General features: G+C 38.7%; 1 protein-coding gene across 1 annotated transcript in view; it reads left to right on the forward strand.

Annotated features, from left to right (window-relative positions):
* LOC135410619 (spermatogenesis-associated protein 7-like) overlaps positions 1-16,499 on the forward strand; it is a 39,204-nt gene that overhangs the window by 9,069 nt on the left and 13,636 nt on the right. Inside the window, exons 4-9 of the mRNA XM_064647357.1 lie at positions 10,412-10,533; positions 11,924-12,453; positions 12,525-12,585; positions 13,792-13,856; positions 14,473-14,544; positions 15,015-15,072. Of these exons, the coding sequence (XP_064503427.1) occupies positions 10,412-10,533; positions 11,924-12,453; positions 12,525-12,585; positions 13,792-13,856; positions 14,473-14,544; positions 15,015-15,072 (908 nt within the window). The remainder of the gene's footprint in view (positions 1-10,411; positions 10,534-11,923; positions 12,454-12,524; positions 12,586-13,791; positions 13,857-14,472; positions 14,545-15,014; positions 15,073-16,499) is intronic.

The raw sequence follows: 16,499 nt of genomic DNA on the forward strand, positions 1-16,499 counted from the left end.
AGTGCTCTAATAACAGAAAGAAAGGCCATGGGAAGTTTTCTAAGAACATTAATTTGACAGAGAGATGATACTGGTACAAATGTGCGTGAGGAGTAGAATCTCACCTCCTTGAAAATATCAAGAGGACATAGAATTAATTCAGCTGAGTTAGCCACAATAACAAGTTCCTAGACAATATATCAGAGGGAAACATTATCTGTGTTTCTAAAATGCTTTCTTAGGAAGGTATTTATCTTACAGAACTAAGCAGGACTGTATTGTTTTGTGCAGCTTCTGTTAATTTAGAAGCCCACGCTGAGTATGAGGTGCCTGGAGGTCATAGAAGTCATAACAGTCAGTTAGAAAGTGAGAGTCACTTTCTAACTCTCAGTCAGAGAAAATGAGGACCCAATACAATTTTTGTCAGTAGCCCACCAGGGAAATGCAAATCACCTTTGTCATTTAATGTTTATCTTCACTAAAAGGTTCTGTGTATGATCTAAGTCTTTTTTCTGACAGGTTAGCTCCAGAAATGTCTGTCTTGGCAAAAGAAGTTTTATCCCTTGAAGAAAAAAACTCAAAATTTAAATGCACAATGAAAATGTGCATCAGAACTTACGTCTTCTGAAGCATTAAGTAGGGCAGTAGCACAATGGAGGTACAATTGCTGCTGTTGGGGTTGATGTGCAAATTCATTTGAGCAGTATAATATGCCTACAAAAATAGGCCTCTGGTTATCATTTGCATAAACAAAATAAATTAAGGCTTTTTGCCAGCCTACGAGAATAATGGGAGGACAAATCTAATTTTCTGTCTAGTACAAGACCACAGTGTTTTCTTCTTTTCGTGTACAATTTTCTCCCACAACCATCTCCCACTATTGCTATTGCTAGTTACTAAATGTGGTGTTCTTTTAGAACCTTGACATTTATCAGAACTTTGACAGATACACATTCTGATGCCATATATTTTCTTACCTCTTCTCAATCCATACACTTAGAGAGGTGTAACTTTGTTTTCCAAATGTGTGATCTGTGTTGGATTTTTCCAAATGTGTGATCCGTGTTGGATACCACACGTTTCAGTGGTAGGCTAAAAAGAAAATTCAGGTCACTCGGTAGTGATGGAGATATTCAAAAATCTATAAAATTAAAGAGAAAAACTCAAATAGCTACAAGGATTAGTTCTGAAAAGGCAGAAGAAAATACAATGTGCAATGCTTTGTTTCATTTTAAGAATAAATGTACTGCAGATAAAACACTGTAAATAATTTGCTGTTATTTCCTATAAATTAAGTGCACCATTTCACAAGTATCTGTAGTGTTGCACTGCAGGTTAAGAACTGTAGAGACAAAGTGCAGATTAGGCAGAGATGTTTCAAGATCAGGCATATGGGTGATATAGTTCATCATCCTAAGTGTTCTTGTGGAGATAAAATTTAAGCAGAGATGCTTTAACAGTCATGGGAACTGCATGATTTATGAAACTACTGTGAAAACAAGGATTCCTTGGCTATCCCAAGTGTCTGCCTAGGAGGATGTTTACATTTCTTACTCTCAGCAGAAGCCACATTTCCTAGAAAGATCATCTAATGAGTCTGGAAAGAGCATAAGGTATGCTGCTGAACGTGCCAGTGACTAGGTTTCAGAAGAGTGTCCCAGCAATCAAAAAGAATTCCTGTTGCAATGGAAATGTGAAAGTTCTGGAGAAAAAAAAAATGTTACAAGCCATTGTTTCTATTTGAACAAAGGAGAAAAGTCAGTTTGTTTGAATTCAGGTATTTTATTAATACAGCATTGAGCTTGACACTTAAACTTAACCGTGGCATCCAGGAGTCCTCCAAATGTCTTAGTTATTAGGAATTAATAATTAACAAGTAATATTAAGCAGTTAAATTACATTTTTGGACCTTGGAAGCATAAGTCTCTTCTAACCATTATTCCCATGGTACTATGATACTCTGCCCCAGATTCACTGAGCCCGAGCTTGAGTCAGATCTCCTGAGGCTGATCAGCTCAGTAAGGGGAGCAGAAACCCAGGCTGATGCGTGTATGAAGCTGTCCCAAACGAGCTGGCAGAAAACGAGGAGAAAACACTCGTGAAACTACTAACAATGGCAAGATGAGCTATTCAGACCCCTGTATGTTTTACACAATTCCCTTGCACTTTTAGGAGTACAGGGTATACATTTACCCAAAAGGAATTACAAGTAATATTATACATGAGTACATGAGGCCATGTGACTGTTTCTCCTTCACCTTTTGAGGAGTGTTGATCATATAATTGCTTCATGTGCTGTGACTCATTTTTATAAATATGAAACCCAGACATGCAAACAAGTGTGTGCAGAAACACTTGCTTTAGTAATTGGAAAAAGGAATAGTAGCTTTCTTTAAGAGGAATTTCATTTTTCCATGTACCAGCAGAGTCCTTAAGTAGTTAGATATGGCACAAAGTGGACTTTTTATAACCTGTGTTTTTCTCTTTCTAATTCTCTGCATGAGACAGACATCAGTCAAAGCAATAATTTCCATTCAGATTTTAGCCAGTTTAAAATGAAGTTGCACTGTGATTTTCAAGACCGTAACACCTGTGAAAAAGAACAAGCTGTTTCTCCAAAGAGTTCAAAGACATAAAAAATTGCAGCATTTTCTCTACAGTTTCTGTGAATAATCTATACAGTCAATTATATAAACATAATTTTATCCTTACAAATGTAGAACCTTAGTTGTCACGAATCTTAGGCAATTGAATGGATCATTTAGCAATCAAGTGAAAATTAATATGTTTCTATAGGCCAACATCAATTTCCTATCATTGCAGGTTTATGGAGCATTAATGGGCTGGTTTTTAACAATAAGTTTTGCAGTCTGTAAAAAATATATGCTTATATCACTGTTAGAAGGGAGCTGCAGTGAAGGGAATATCGAATGCATGACTACACTGCGTCATTCAGCTATCGATGGTTAAACCACTGATCTAGTTCATAAATTCTTCTTCTCACACTTCAAATCCTACGCTGTGTGGGCAGCTTCATTTGGGATCTGAGTTCCTTCATAGTAGCCACTGCACATTTCAAGATATCTTCGGGGAGTATCTGTTCAAAATTATGCACCAGCTTGCCATCATCCCCTTTTACAGGGAGGAAATTAAGACACCAGAGATTAATTAACATACCTGTGATCACACTGGAACCTGTTGTAGAGCTCCGAATTAAATGATAGTTTTCCAAGTCCTACCACAGCGTTTTAATCACCAAACCATCCTTCCCATCCATTTTAGAATCAGTGCTGTTTAAGAGTATTTGTAAAAAGGGGGGAAGAGGGTAGTGGGAGCTACTGAAGGATGTAGAGAAAAGGAGTGTTGTCATAACCATTGTGCACTGACTGTTTTAACTTTGCATTCTGCTGTCAAAGGAAAAGTAGCATACATCAGCAATCAGTCAGTACTTTAAACAGGGGTGAAGCATCTTGACATTTCTTTTGTACACCAGCTTCTAGCATTCCTTACTTATATTCACTAAAACCTTAAGAAAAGCAGGCTATCTCCCTTACATAAGCAAAACAAATGTCAAATCTTGTCTTTGCTCAAATAAAAGAGAATGTGTCCTCTCCTTATTTTGGTGTGGTCTACAAAGAATTGTGTCAAGTGCTGTCAGCACCATTGACAACCATGAATTTGTTGGAAGGGCAGAACCAGTCAGAGCAGATGTAGGTTATGGCCAAAGGCTTCAAGCATTTAAAAAATGCTGGAATGGGTGGTCAGCTATGGAGAACTGATTACATCTTGCCTTCCTCCTGGGGAAATTCCTGTTAATGTCAGCATGAGCACTCACAGTTTCAAAGTGTGCAGAATTTGGCATGTGATTAGAAAACAACATGGCAAAGAACAACAGGCAGTGTCACTTAGTAATGTTTTCTGGCTTTATTTGGTGTTTCAGAGACTTTTCTTCCATTTTAAAATTGTTGTTATACACTCACTTCATAGCACTGCAGCATTAATATATTGATGAAAACAAATAATGCTGAATCAGAGCTTGAGGCTTAAAAAGCACCATGTGCTGTAGTTTAATGTGCCAACATAGGCTTTTCATAAGGACAGATAGCATGGTAAAGAGCATCTGAAATAAAATCTAAGGACTTGAGCCTCACTTACCACTGGTTTCTGATGAAATAATGGTCTTGTTTGCCCTGAAATGCCAAAATAAGCACTCCTCCCACCAGATAAACTATTACCAGTGCAGACTGCAGCCTGTGGCCCATAGATGTGAACATCACAAGTAACTGTCTTTGTATCCTTTGTATTGCATTGGCCAAAAAATCTGAAATTGTATCAGTTAACAATAGCAGCAAAAATTGAGAAAAAATAAAGTTTCAGAGAAGTTCATAGGTGATCTCTGATGACTGACATGTATCTCTGAGTTTCGTAGACACAGAAAGAATAAATTGCTGTGGTTATATAGCCTGTTTTTTCCTTAAGTCTTCTCTCCATTCATTGCTGTTTTAGAAAGTTGAGGGGGAAGGGTTCAGAACTATGTCCAAACCTTATTTAGTTACATCACAGTTTTCATTAGTGTTCCAAATGCTAACTTACCTTACCCAGAGGAACTAATATCTCTCCTTTAGGATGCATTTATTTTCTGTTTAATTTCTGTCCTGTCTTTAGGTGCTCATAAGCTGGAATAAAGTTACTTTTTAACCATCCTTTTGCAGAACTAAATACATTCACCTCCTTAAATCTGACTCTATGAAGAGTGTTTTCCAGAGTTCATCATTCTTATGGATCCTCTCTGCATCCTTCCCAATTTGTAAATGCTTCTTGAGCAGTAAAGTTTTAGAGCAGGATGTATAATTCTGGCAACAACCATCCACCTGTCAAAGGAAACAGCAGTAAAGGCTCCCTGTACTTACACTTGAGATTTCCAGCCTTGATAGGCAATGATACCACGCTAGTTTTGTCTCCACTGTCACTGTAGGAAAATACAGGCAGCTATATGTCTAGAAGAAGGTATGGATGTCTTTCAGCAACACTTATTCCCAAATAAGACTTGCCTTCTGTAAGTAAGGGCCTGCATTTTCACAACAGAGATGTTCCATTATCCCTGCTGAAAAATATATGCTTCCCTACATCTCCGTCATTAAGCAATGCACATCACTTTGTCAGAGTAAACCACCACTTTATTATTCATGAGTTCCCCAACTGTAGTTGTTTAAGCTTTATGAGAAATGATTATATGTTTTCTTTCAGATAACTGAAAGAAATAATTTAATATTATAATATCAAAAATTATTCTTGCATTAGAAACACCTGCCTTACTGCTAATTAGATTCACAGATCTGCCAGTTAGCCATTTTGTAAACAAGTGTAATTTTCTAGTGTTCTAATTTCTTAGTCAAAATGCCATGCAGAACAAAGCCAGGGAGTTTACAGAAGTTTTTTAAACCAACATATTTATCTCATTCAACCACAGTCAAAATCTCTCTTTTTTCTTACCAACTTAGCATGGTTATGTTTTTAACCTTTTTGAATGGTGTTTCTGACATTATTTACCTCAAATGAGTCTTGTTAACAGCCTTTCGGTTGTTATGCTCAGGGCTGATATCAGTCTGGAGTTCACCACTTTTGCTCTTCTTTTTTCCCCCCAGTCCTTCAAAAGTTCCCTGTTGTTTCAAAAGTCATCAGGAGTTAAACATCAGCCAACTTTTAAAACACTTGGTAGGAATTAAACCAGAACTCCCACTCTGAGCCAAAAATGAAGGCAAGAGCCAAGGTGTGGATTCTATTTCTAACTATAATCACTGAGTTTTGTAACATCTGGTAAACAACTTTGGGAAAGCCTGTTCCAGCTTTATATCCCATGTTCATACTTGGGCCATAATGTTCTGTCTTAGACCTGAAAATAGCCTTCTGTTTTAGGAGGCAGCTGTGGAAGCAGACTAAGGTGTTTGCTGATTGTTCTTCCTACTTAAGATAAAGACATGTTGAACTGAAAGGCACTAGAAAAAAAAAAAAAGTTTTTTAGTTTTTTGTTTGGGGTGGCCAATATAATCTGCTAAACTGCTTCTACGACGTCGAGTAAGTTTGTGTTTGCTCATTTTGTACACAAGACTTTGACACAGCAGCACAGGACAGACAAGATGTTTTATCAAATGTCAAGCAACAAGAACTGCCAGGAAAACAGAGTGAGGGCTATTGTATCTGATCTTCCTGTGTTTTACAGGGACCAGATTACAACGAAATCCCTTTTATTTTCTGTACTTCTGTCACATTGACAACTATCTGATACCAGTACAAGTACCAGTGAAATTGTACTATAGCACTGATAAATTAATTCCTGCCACAGTAGACAGGACGATAAATTAGCAAATAAACGAGTTTAACAGAAAGGCTCTTGAACACATTTGCCTACATAATTGCTGCACTGGCCACACCACATGATTCTATTCCCTGGGAAGCATCAAAAAGGTAGTCAAGAGATACTGGCTGCTGCAGGAATAAAAATAATCATGTCCTGAGAGGATTCAATTGACACTCTGAATCATTATATGCTTTTATAGGTCAAACCTTGCCACTTCCCCCCCCCCCCCAGGTAATTATTCCCAGCTATGGTTTTAACCGTAAACTACATCCAGTTTTAAACACTTCAGCTAAGACATGAGATTTAAAGGTAAGGGAGGGCTAGTTTTTGCTTTTCTAAAAGAAAAAGAAAAAAGCTCAGACAGCTATCATGCAAAGTTTGCATTTTATTTTCTATTTTGTCCCTTGGTCATTTCTGGTTGTTATTAAAAAGCGTTTGGACAATGACAGAATGGTCAGGTGATTTTTTCCTCCTTGTGTAGCTCTTGACAATGAGCAGTCCATGTGGCTGGGCCAGGTTGCTCTCTGTGGTGTGGTCACAGCTGCCCGTCAAACAGAACTGCAAGGAGTACGTGTGAGAGCCATGAATGTGACCTGAAAATTCAGGAATGACTTCCACTCTTAGCCCCTTCATTCATGCATGGGGAGCATGACAGGTGATTCTTGGGCAAGGCCACGTTAGGGAAAGAAGTGCAGGAGAGGAGAGGCCTTGGAAAGGAAGCAGCCAGAAGCACTACATGCTGTGAGTATTGGGAGCAGGTGAGAGTCAGGAGCCCTGGAATCATGAGAATGGGTATAGGAATAGGTACAATTTCAGAAAAATTTGTAATGGAAACTTAGGAACCCGGTTTTCTCTAGGAAGGCTTTCTGCCTAAGTGGTAACTCTTTCTTAAAGACAGTTTCAATGCTTTCCCCACCCCGCATGGCAAGAGAAGTTCTCAGCCTCTCCCTCTGATATGTGAGAGAGGGAGTCCTAACAGACACACACAGAGGTCTTGGGAAGACAGGAGAGAAACAGAGAGGATAAAGGGGCCCTGAGGGAGTGGGGCCTCACCTTTTGCCCCTGAAGTCCCAATGTGCTGTGCCACATCATAAAAAAGTGATCCTTGCATCTGAAATAAACCTTTTCTTTAATCCTTCCACTGCCTTGGCACGCTCGGGAAGAATACCTACCTATGTTTTATCTTACAAGGGGCATAGAGGAAAACATGAATGAGAAAAACAGTAGTGAGAAAAGAGAAACTGGAGAGAGCAGGGCTAGAAGATGGTGAGATAAATAAATCCCTTAGCAGACATGTCAGCAAACCAAGATGTGCTGCAAGCCCCTTCAGACAGTCTCACCTGGCTGTGGCACAGCAAAACCCAACAGTCAGTGAAACCAGGTATCTGTTAGGTAAGGGGAAGGAGAGTTGGTATGAGACATTCGACCCAGGAGCTTTTGCTAACTACTCAAAACATGAAACTATAATGGAGTGGAATAGTACTTATTTGAATAGGCTTACTGCCATGTGGCATGTTTATAACCCATATTTATAGTAAAAATATCAGTGAAATACTAGACAAAGGCTGTTTAAAACCTGTGGCTCTTTGACCTGGAACATTTTATTTTCTTGTCCTTGGCAAGGCTTGCTGAAGGCTCTGCCATGCCTTGGATAGACAGTTGTTGTCCTGCCTCACCTGTGCACAGAGAGAAGGGCAGAGAGGCATGGTTGTCACTTTTCCTCAGGGCTTCCCAAGTCACTGGCACTGTCATGAAAGAAGCCTGGTATCCTGACTTGGTGGCATTGTTGCACAGACACCGCATCAAGCTGCCTTGTCTGTTATTTTTCATATGACTGCAAAATGCAAAGTCTTTAATCAGAATGGGGGAGTACTTGGATTGGGCACCATGCAAACCTAGATAAATGGGGAAGGTATTAATCTCTGTATGAACACGATTGAGCAAGTACATTTTGTTATTTGTTCCAGTGAGTTGTATAATCCTGCTTCCCAGTCATCCAAATAGGATTTAGCATTGTCAACATGTTTTTCTTAATAGGATGATGCTATGAACTCATGTCTATGCAAGACTGGAAAGCCAGATTACATGCCTCAGGAGACTATATACTGGTTTTAGCTGTTAGTGAAATATGGTTTTTTCAATGAATAGGACACAGACTTGAGGCCACCTTAGAGGGGAATTATCAAGATGCAGCGTGCCCCATGCAAGACCCCTCGCAAACTTCAGAGACAACCATTAAGTACAGCAAATAAGCACCTTGGTTTCTTTAAAAAAAAAGTTTCAGCTGTTTCTTTTCCAAAAGAAATAGTATTTTAAGACTATCGAAAACTCTGTAACTCTCCTGTTAATTCAGAAATGTGCAATACTAAATACAGCTTAATGCATCTCCCCCTTCAAAAAAACCCCATCATTAGTAAATGCTGTTTTGCCAGGTTTCAAGCATTATTCTGAGATGTTACTAGTGTGACACCCTGCAACTACACCACTTCAGAGGAGGAGCTGTTGCTTCTTATTAGCAAAAAATTTGCAGCACATTGTAAATTCTAGTCTTATTCCAATAGCAGTGTAAGGGGGCCCTGGGCTAATCATGAACCAGTTGTGCATTTTGTCAGGAATAAGTCAGTATTAATCAAAGTATCAACACACTACCGGAAGTCATATTTTAACAGCCCTCCTGAAGCCTTTCCAGCCCTCTAGAATTACATATTTGAGGAGTCTCTGCAGCTGTACCAGCAGGGGAAGGAGGAGAGCACAGCTCTCTGCTGGCCTGCCTGGCAGTATTGACACGTGCTACCACATGTCAGACTTCCATAGGGCAAGGAAATTATGACAGAGCTGCATTTTCAACTCAAAAGAGCCATATGCAGTTGGCGGGACCTCAGTGGACCCCACTTTATGATATTTTGTGTGTGAGTCCTTAGTTTCAGCTAGAACTGCAGGGGCTATTATTTTTTAAACACTATCTACAAAGAGAAATGTGTTGTTGCACATAAAAATTCATATCCTTTTTCTCAGAGCTGTGTATGGAAGGAACGTGGCAGGTAAAAGAGTTGAAAATTTTGATCATGCATCATTCCTATTTGCATTGCTAAAAGTAAGGTTCTGTCAAAAGCTGGCAAATAATGAAATGCTTTGCATCATACATGAATATACCCCTGTGGGCTTCTGTGGTCTTGGGTAACTCATTTCCCCTTCTTATCTCCGTGTTTTCTTTTTATTATTTTACAATACGTAATATATAATATATTCCATATTAAATTATGTAATATCCTATATAGCAATAATGCTTAAAAGAATAGGCGTTCTTATTTCTTCTTTCACTTGCATATTTTCAGGAAGATCAGAAGATCATAGAATCACAAATGGGTTAGATTGGAGGAGACCTTAAAGATCATCTAGTTCCAACCCCCCTGTCATGGGCAGGGACACTTTCCAATAGACCAAGTTGCTCAGAGTCTCATCCAACTTGGCCTTGAACACTTTGGGGATGGGTCATCCACCACTTCTTTTGTCCCAGTCCCAAAAGACTAAGCCTGTTCTGTTCTTTTAGTGTGTGAGGGGCTAGCAGAAGTGTCACCCTACTCTTCTCAGCCTGAGTTTAACCAATACAGAAAGTAGACTTCCTTGACATTGCAGTCTGCACAGAACACAGTGGCAGCCTGACTTTGGTCATCCAAGTCTTTATATGTAGACTTGAATTCTCACTCGACTGCCTCAGCTCTTCTGTTTTACTTGCCTCAGCTTCTTTCTAGGATAAGGGAAAGAATGTGCAAGGGGCGGAAACAGAGCATTGCCGTGCTCTTTTATCCCTCCAATAGCTCATTACTTACTGTGTGAGTGATGGAATGGAGTCCTGGCTCACACTGATTTCAAATTCAGATGTGTGCTGAGCATGGAATCAGCAAGAGCCAAACGTAAAAAGTAGTATGATTGCATTCTCTGTCTGCTACTTGGTATTAAGAGGAGGAGACAGAATAGTTTTTACTGGTGAAAAGAAGAATGAAGAGTGATACTCTGTGACTTGATCATTGATTAAACTGGAAAGGGTTGTTTTTTTCATGTTTGCATGTACAGACAAGGATCAACAGAAAAGAGACAGACTAATTCAAACCCTTGAAAAATATAAGAGGGATCTTGTACGCAGTCTTCCTGCCACACCATTCAACTCCAGAAGTGTTTCTCCAAGCCAGCAGAAGGTATGTGATATTCTAACAGGTAGTGCTGAGTCACGTGAATAAGACCATTTTCCCCTTAATTAGCTGTACTCTGTGGTGCTGGGGAGTGCCTGTAACACAAGTTTCATGCAGGTTTATTCAATGTGGCTTTTTATAGTCTAGTGAAGCATAGATAATATTTGACTCTCGGTCTTGCCAAGTGGCAGCTGTCCTCCCATGGCACTGTTGCAATCCCTTCATGGCCTACAATGACAGATACTCATGCTATGACTGTGTACATGACTAAAATGTGTCCCTGCTCTGAAAGTGTCATGTGCGCATGACACTCACAAGGCCAGAGTATTATGTGGGAGCCCGGGAAAAAACCTACATTGAGTGAATTTACTGAAATGATTTGCTGTTTTGTGTGACAACATTCTTATTAGGATGATTTCTGTACACAATATTTTCAAAAGAATGAAATCCCAATAATTTTTTTTTCCTACTGAATGCAATGCAATAATTATACATTGTTTTACAGTATCCTCTGAATTTCAGAATGTTATTTACTGATAAAAGCAAGACCCTGAAGTAGTTATTCCTAATTCTATGTATTCTGCTAGATACCACAAACTGTACAACCTTATACTAGTGAGAGCAGACCTTTCTTCACCAAATTCTATCAGTGGACCTCATCTCACTATACAAATTCTTGCAAAACATTTCATTCTGCCGTAGTCCAGAGTCTCTCTGGGACAAAAATTCCTCAGCAGACTATATTTAGACTGGTTTACCACTGGATTACAAATTATACTGTTAATAAACAACGTCATCCAATTCAAATATGCATTATTTTGATTTGTAAAATCTTGCTCCCGGTGAAATAAGTAGCAAAATAGTAGGCCACAATTTCACCTAAGGTATTTGTGAGGAAAACAGTGGCTCTGTTTGACTTCAAACTCATGAGATGGAGCCATGCTCGCACCTGCACAGGCACACAGAGAGAGAGAATAGAAGGTACCATTGAAGAAGGACCGTGAGACTGACATTGAGTCATGAATTTCATAGATGGGAACACACAATGTGCAAGGCAGAAAAAAGTGTCCTATTCTCCCTCCGTGAGCCCTGGCAATCAAAACAGGATTTCTGTAATTTCATAAGACTATTTGTCATTAGAAATCTCAACCTTGTAAAGAGGAGGAAAGAAAAAGAAAAACTAGGAAGAGGACTGGTTAACTAGCTCAAGCACAGTGGCAGGTTTGCTTTACTCCTAACTGCAGTTTCCAAAACAAAATAAATCATTTAGACCAACTGACTCAGTTTGAAAACAGTTTCTTAAAATTCCTCCTGTGTGAATTAATTTGTAGGAGACACTGTCTTCAGTGAATTCTTTTGTGATTTTTTTCTGTCAGTTTTATTCTTTAACTTACAGATGAGGTGGTCACTGTTGGAAAATGGTCACCCATATTTGACATCTGGTTGGAACAACTCTTCCGGAACAAAGAGAGAGCAGCCCTCCTCTGTATCATTTCAGAAGTTCACTTCAAGGACTCTGATGCCAGCTCCTGCTGCAAGAAGGTCTATCCCAAATGGTGCTCCACGTGCTTTGTCTCAGACTCCTGTTCACAACTCCAGTACAGACAGATCATCTGCTTCACTGCTTCTGCGATCTCGCATGCATTTGGGCAGTCGCAACAAGAAGAAGGCATTTCAAAACTCTGTTCATAAAACATACTCTGGGGATCTCCTGGACAGACATTCAGCCTACTTTACAGAAAAGAAGCAATGTTTTAGCCCTCGGATCTTAAAGACATCACATCAATCTTTTCTTATGAAGTATAGGTATTATAATCCTCCTTCAAGAAAAAGGAGCTCCTCCCCTAGCAGACCACCATTTAAATCATCAGACATCAGTAATAAAAAGAAAAGCAAGTTGCACAGATACTTACATCAGTGCTTAAAGTTAAGTAATTCTGCTTTCAAACACCTCATTTGAATCATAACTGTTTCTCACCATGCTTTTAATCTTTCAGATTTTTAGAAGATTCACACGTGAGACCCCATTCTGTTCACTTCTCTCAACAACCAGTTGAGGTTGGTGTACTCAGTGTGTTACAAAGTAAAAAGAGTGAAGCATACTGTTCATACACAAAAGTGTCCTGGTTATGTGGAAATGAAATGGATAATGGATTCATTGGCTTTGCTGAATATATGTAAAGAGCAAAACCAAAAACTTAAATCATCTTATGAGAAGTGACTAAGATTGCAATTGAGAAACTTATCATGCAGGGCTAGATAGGGTCAACAGACACTGTAAATAAAATAGGAACAGCTAAAGTAACTGGTCTCTCTGAGAAACACAAATGAGGCATTATGCAATATGAAAAACACTGTATCCCAACACAAATCTTATATTCTGAAAGCAGAGCTCGTCCCTACTTGACTGACCTCTTACTTTTTGGCCCATACAAATAATAACTTGGAGCCCGTAAATGTCCAGATAAAGTGCTATTCTCTCAGTCTGTGGTCACTACTGTAGTATTTGTACAAGACTTTTTCTGGAAGTTGTACTCCATTAGTCATCTGGATTTTTGAGATGAATTGATTTCTTAGTGCTCTTAAAAATAAGGGCTGCTTAAGAGTAACTAAGGCAATAGCCGAAGATAGAGAAATTTTGTATGATTCCTTGGCCTGCACACCCCTTTACAGAATCCATGTTGAATTTCTACACAGCTCTGCCAAGGCACCACAGACATGATTTGTGATAGCCCTATGCTAGATAGTACCATTTGATTCCTTGCTCAAAACCACCAAAACCTTCATTTAACAATATTATCAAGAGAAGCTCCTATCCTCATTTGATGAGCCACAGCAAAAGATAATTTTGATATCAATCTGATTTTCTAAGTCCTCTTTCAAAGATACAAATGTATTTTGCATTTCCTTCTAACGAAAAAGTACGAAGTCCACAAAGATTTTCAATTTTGTCAGAATTTCTTATTTGCTTCATAGCATTTGTATCATTTCTCTAAGATTGTTCAAACTGGTTTCCATTTCTGGAAATGGACAAGTTCATTCTCACATGAATGAACCTAATAATAATACTTGTTCGTTATTTACGTGAGTGATTGACTCTCAAGACATTTATTTCACATGAGCTGCCATGTGATGTTGTTGTGATTTTGATATGTTGTGAAATCATATCATTTCCCAGGGTACTCTGAGTGGAAATACATAATGTTAATACAAAGATAATTAAACAAATTATTTACATTTACCTCCTTTTCCTTTTTGTGGCAGAACCGTGAATTGTGGATTCAAAATTCTGAAATGCCACTTTTTCCAGGATTACAATTTGAAGAAAAGTAAGATAAATATTTGTTAGTCACTTTTAACTGTTTCTAAGTTTCATATCAAAATATTAAAGTAGGAGTTTGGTGGAAAATTGAAAACAAGGCACAAGAGCCAATTACCAATAGCTGTATGCAGTGAGTAGAGGGACTCTGCTGGGAATGTGGGATTCAGTTACTTCCTTGGGAAATCAGAAAGTTGGAAGACCTTTTCTTAGTCATGCCACTCCTCTTACTGTAGGCAAAATAAATATGGTAAGGATAAATAATAAATAAATAATATTAATAGTAATTTATCTTCCAATACCTACACTTTGTTAATTGGAACTATTTTTAACTGTTTATTCACAAAAGGCATAGATATTCTTGTTTAATGAAATTAATGGATTAAAGTAACTGGGAGTTGACCAACAGAGCTGTCAAAATTTGTCATTTTAAAACTTATAAACCTGAATAGTAAAAAAATGCAGACTAGTTAAGAGATTCATCACTTTTGGATAGGTTGGCAAAACTCTTTATTTGAGCTAGTTTAATTACTCTAAAACTTCTGCTTCTTTGGATGGTATTGTAAACCTTACTTGCATTCAGTATATGTTAGAGAAAGATGCTGACAACTTCTGTATTTTTATAGAGAAGAAGAGTATCTTCGCTTTCTTCAAGATCTCACTAATGATATTTTGATTAGAAATTGTTATCACAGAGAGTAAGTGCTTTGCCTTTCATGTTTATTCCTTTGAGTAACAAAATTTTGACCAATTATTCAATCAGTGTAAAGAATTGGTGGTTTTAATGAGAGAAAAGTCTAAAGACTTAGGCCCCACCTTAAATACAGAGAACTACTACCCTGTGATGGAGAGCACCAATACTCTAACATTTTTATTAAATGTGGAAGAAGAAATTGGAATTATATACATGAAAGTCTGTCCCTAGCATAGTTCCTTCCAAACTGCATGCACTTGGAATGGCAATATCCAACAACCTTAAAATCCTTAATATTTTAGTTACTTACAAGTACAGTAGGGATAGGGAGGGGATGGAGCAAAAGTGAAAAGCTGGGATGCATTCTAAGTGATCTGAAAGACAGGCTGAGTAGTTATTTTCCATTTTAAAAGTTTACAGCCTTTGAACTGTTGGAGTTTTTGCACTGATGTTCCTCTTTTTTTTTCTTTTAAGGGCATTAGAAGATGTATTTCAAATGCACATTAAAAGTAAGAGGCATAACCTTGATGAGGTGAGCAAAAAATATCTAGTATTAAATCTTCTGTCACCTCCAGTAGAAATGTTGTATATCAATGCTGAGCAACAATTTATGGCAGATCGACTAGTGTGCAATTTAATAAAAGGCAAGAAGAAACTCCCTCTGCAAAAGCATCAGTAAGGTGGTTTTCCATGGAGCACTGGTAAAGAGAGATTTTTCTGTACATTTTTGTGTTTTACTCTAATAAGTTTTCTAAAAGACAGATAATGTAGTTAGCATGCAGAATGGCTTTCATTACACAAAACCTGTTCATGAAGAATGCTTGTTGCTGCATTTTTTTGCTATGATTGCCATTTTTTGGAGCAAGAAAGGCTTGTAGGCTGTGGCTAGATCAAGTAAGAAGACCTTGTATTTCAATAGCTTGTGTTTAGGAGTTTGGTCACCACTTAATACTCTAAGTCCAATATGAAGTCTCCCCATGTGGTGCCTGCTGAGAATTATACACCTCAAAATGCTTATCTGAACATCTCCCATGCTGAGAGGGAAGAGGCCTGTGAAGGGGCAATAGGAAATGCCAGGCACAAATATACAGCCACAGTCTGTCTCTCTCCTCTGCAAGTCTGGCATCTTATCTAGGATGAGTGGAAGCAACTTTGCCTGTTTTAATCCAGGGTTTAGAGCCCTCTCCTGAGAGCAGGGCTTATAACTGCTCTTTGAAAAATTGTAAGGAACACACTGTTTTCCTTTTAAAAGTCATTCACAGAGAAGGTGGCATTAGTGGTGTTGTCATTATCTTTATCTTTGCTGTTATCCCAGATTGGTTGAAGCATTTGGCCATGAAATGGGGTAGGCAGCTTCCAATGCCTTCCCCAGACTGAGGAAACCCAAATCCAACACTCTACCTCCTGAGCAGATAACTCAGCTGAGCTTTTGAACTAATTCCTCCAGGTTAGATAGCTGGAGCTAAGTGGGAGACACCAGCAGTGCAAACTGAGGTTGCAGCACTCATTTAAAAGGCACTGGGTTTTCCTCCTTCTCAATAACTGATAATATGAATTCCTTCTTCTTTAAAGTCTCTGTATTAAAGGAAAGAAAATGAAACAAAAACACTTTCCTAAGGGCCTGCAGCAGAACTGTGAGCTCCACAGAGAGTACGAGAGTTCAGTCACAGCCTTCCACTTGCATTGCCTGCCAGCTGCTTGTTGAGGGGTCCCTGCCCAGTGCACAGGGCTTGGGTCATGGGGCTCTTTCATCCAACGCTTCTCCTATCTCCCATAGGGAATAAGAGTGCTAATTCCAGCCTTGAGAGGGATTTGATGCTGCAGTCCTCCTCTAGATCTGACTTTAAAGGCCTCTATACAAAAAGGCATATCATCGAGTCTGATGACCCAAAGAATTCATGGTCAAGGGCTTGGACATGCACTCCAAAGCTCGTATAACTTCAGCAGATTCAGATGGGA

Source organism: Pseudopipra pipra, chromosome 3, assembly GCF_036250125.1.
Source record: "Pseudopipra pipra isolate bDixPip1 chromosome 3, bDixPip1.hap1, whole genome shotgun sequence".
Lineage (NCBI taxonomy): Eukaryota > Metazoa > Chordata > Aves > Passeriformes > Pipridae > Pseudopipra > Pseudopipra pipra.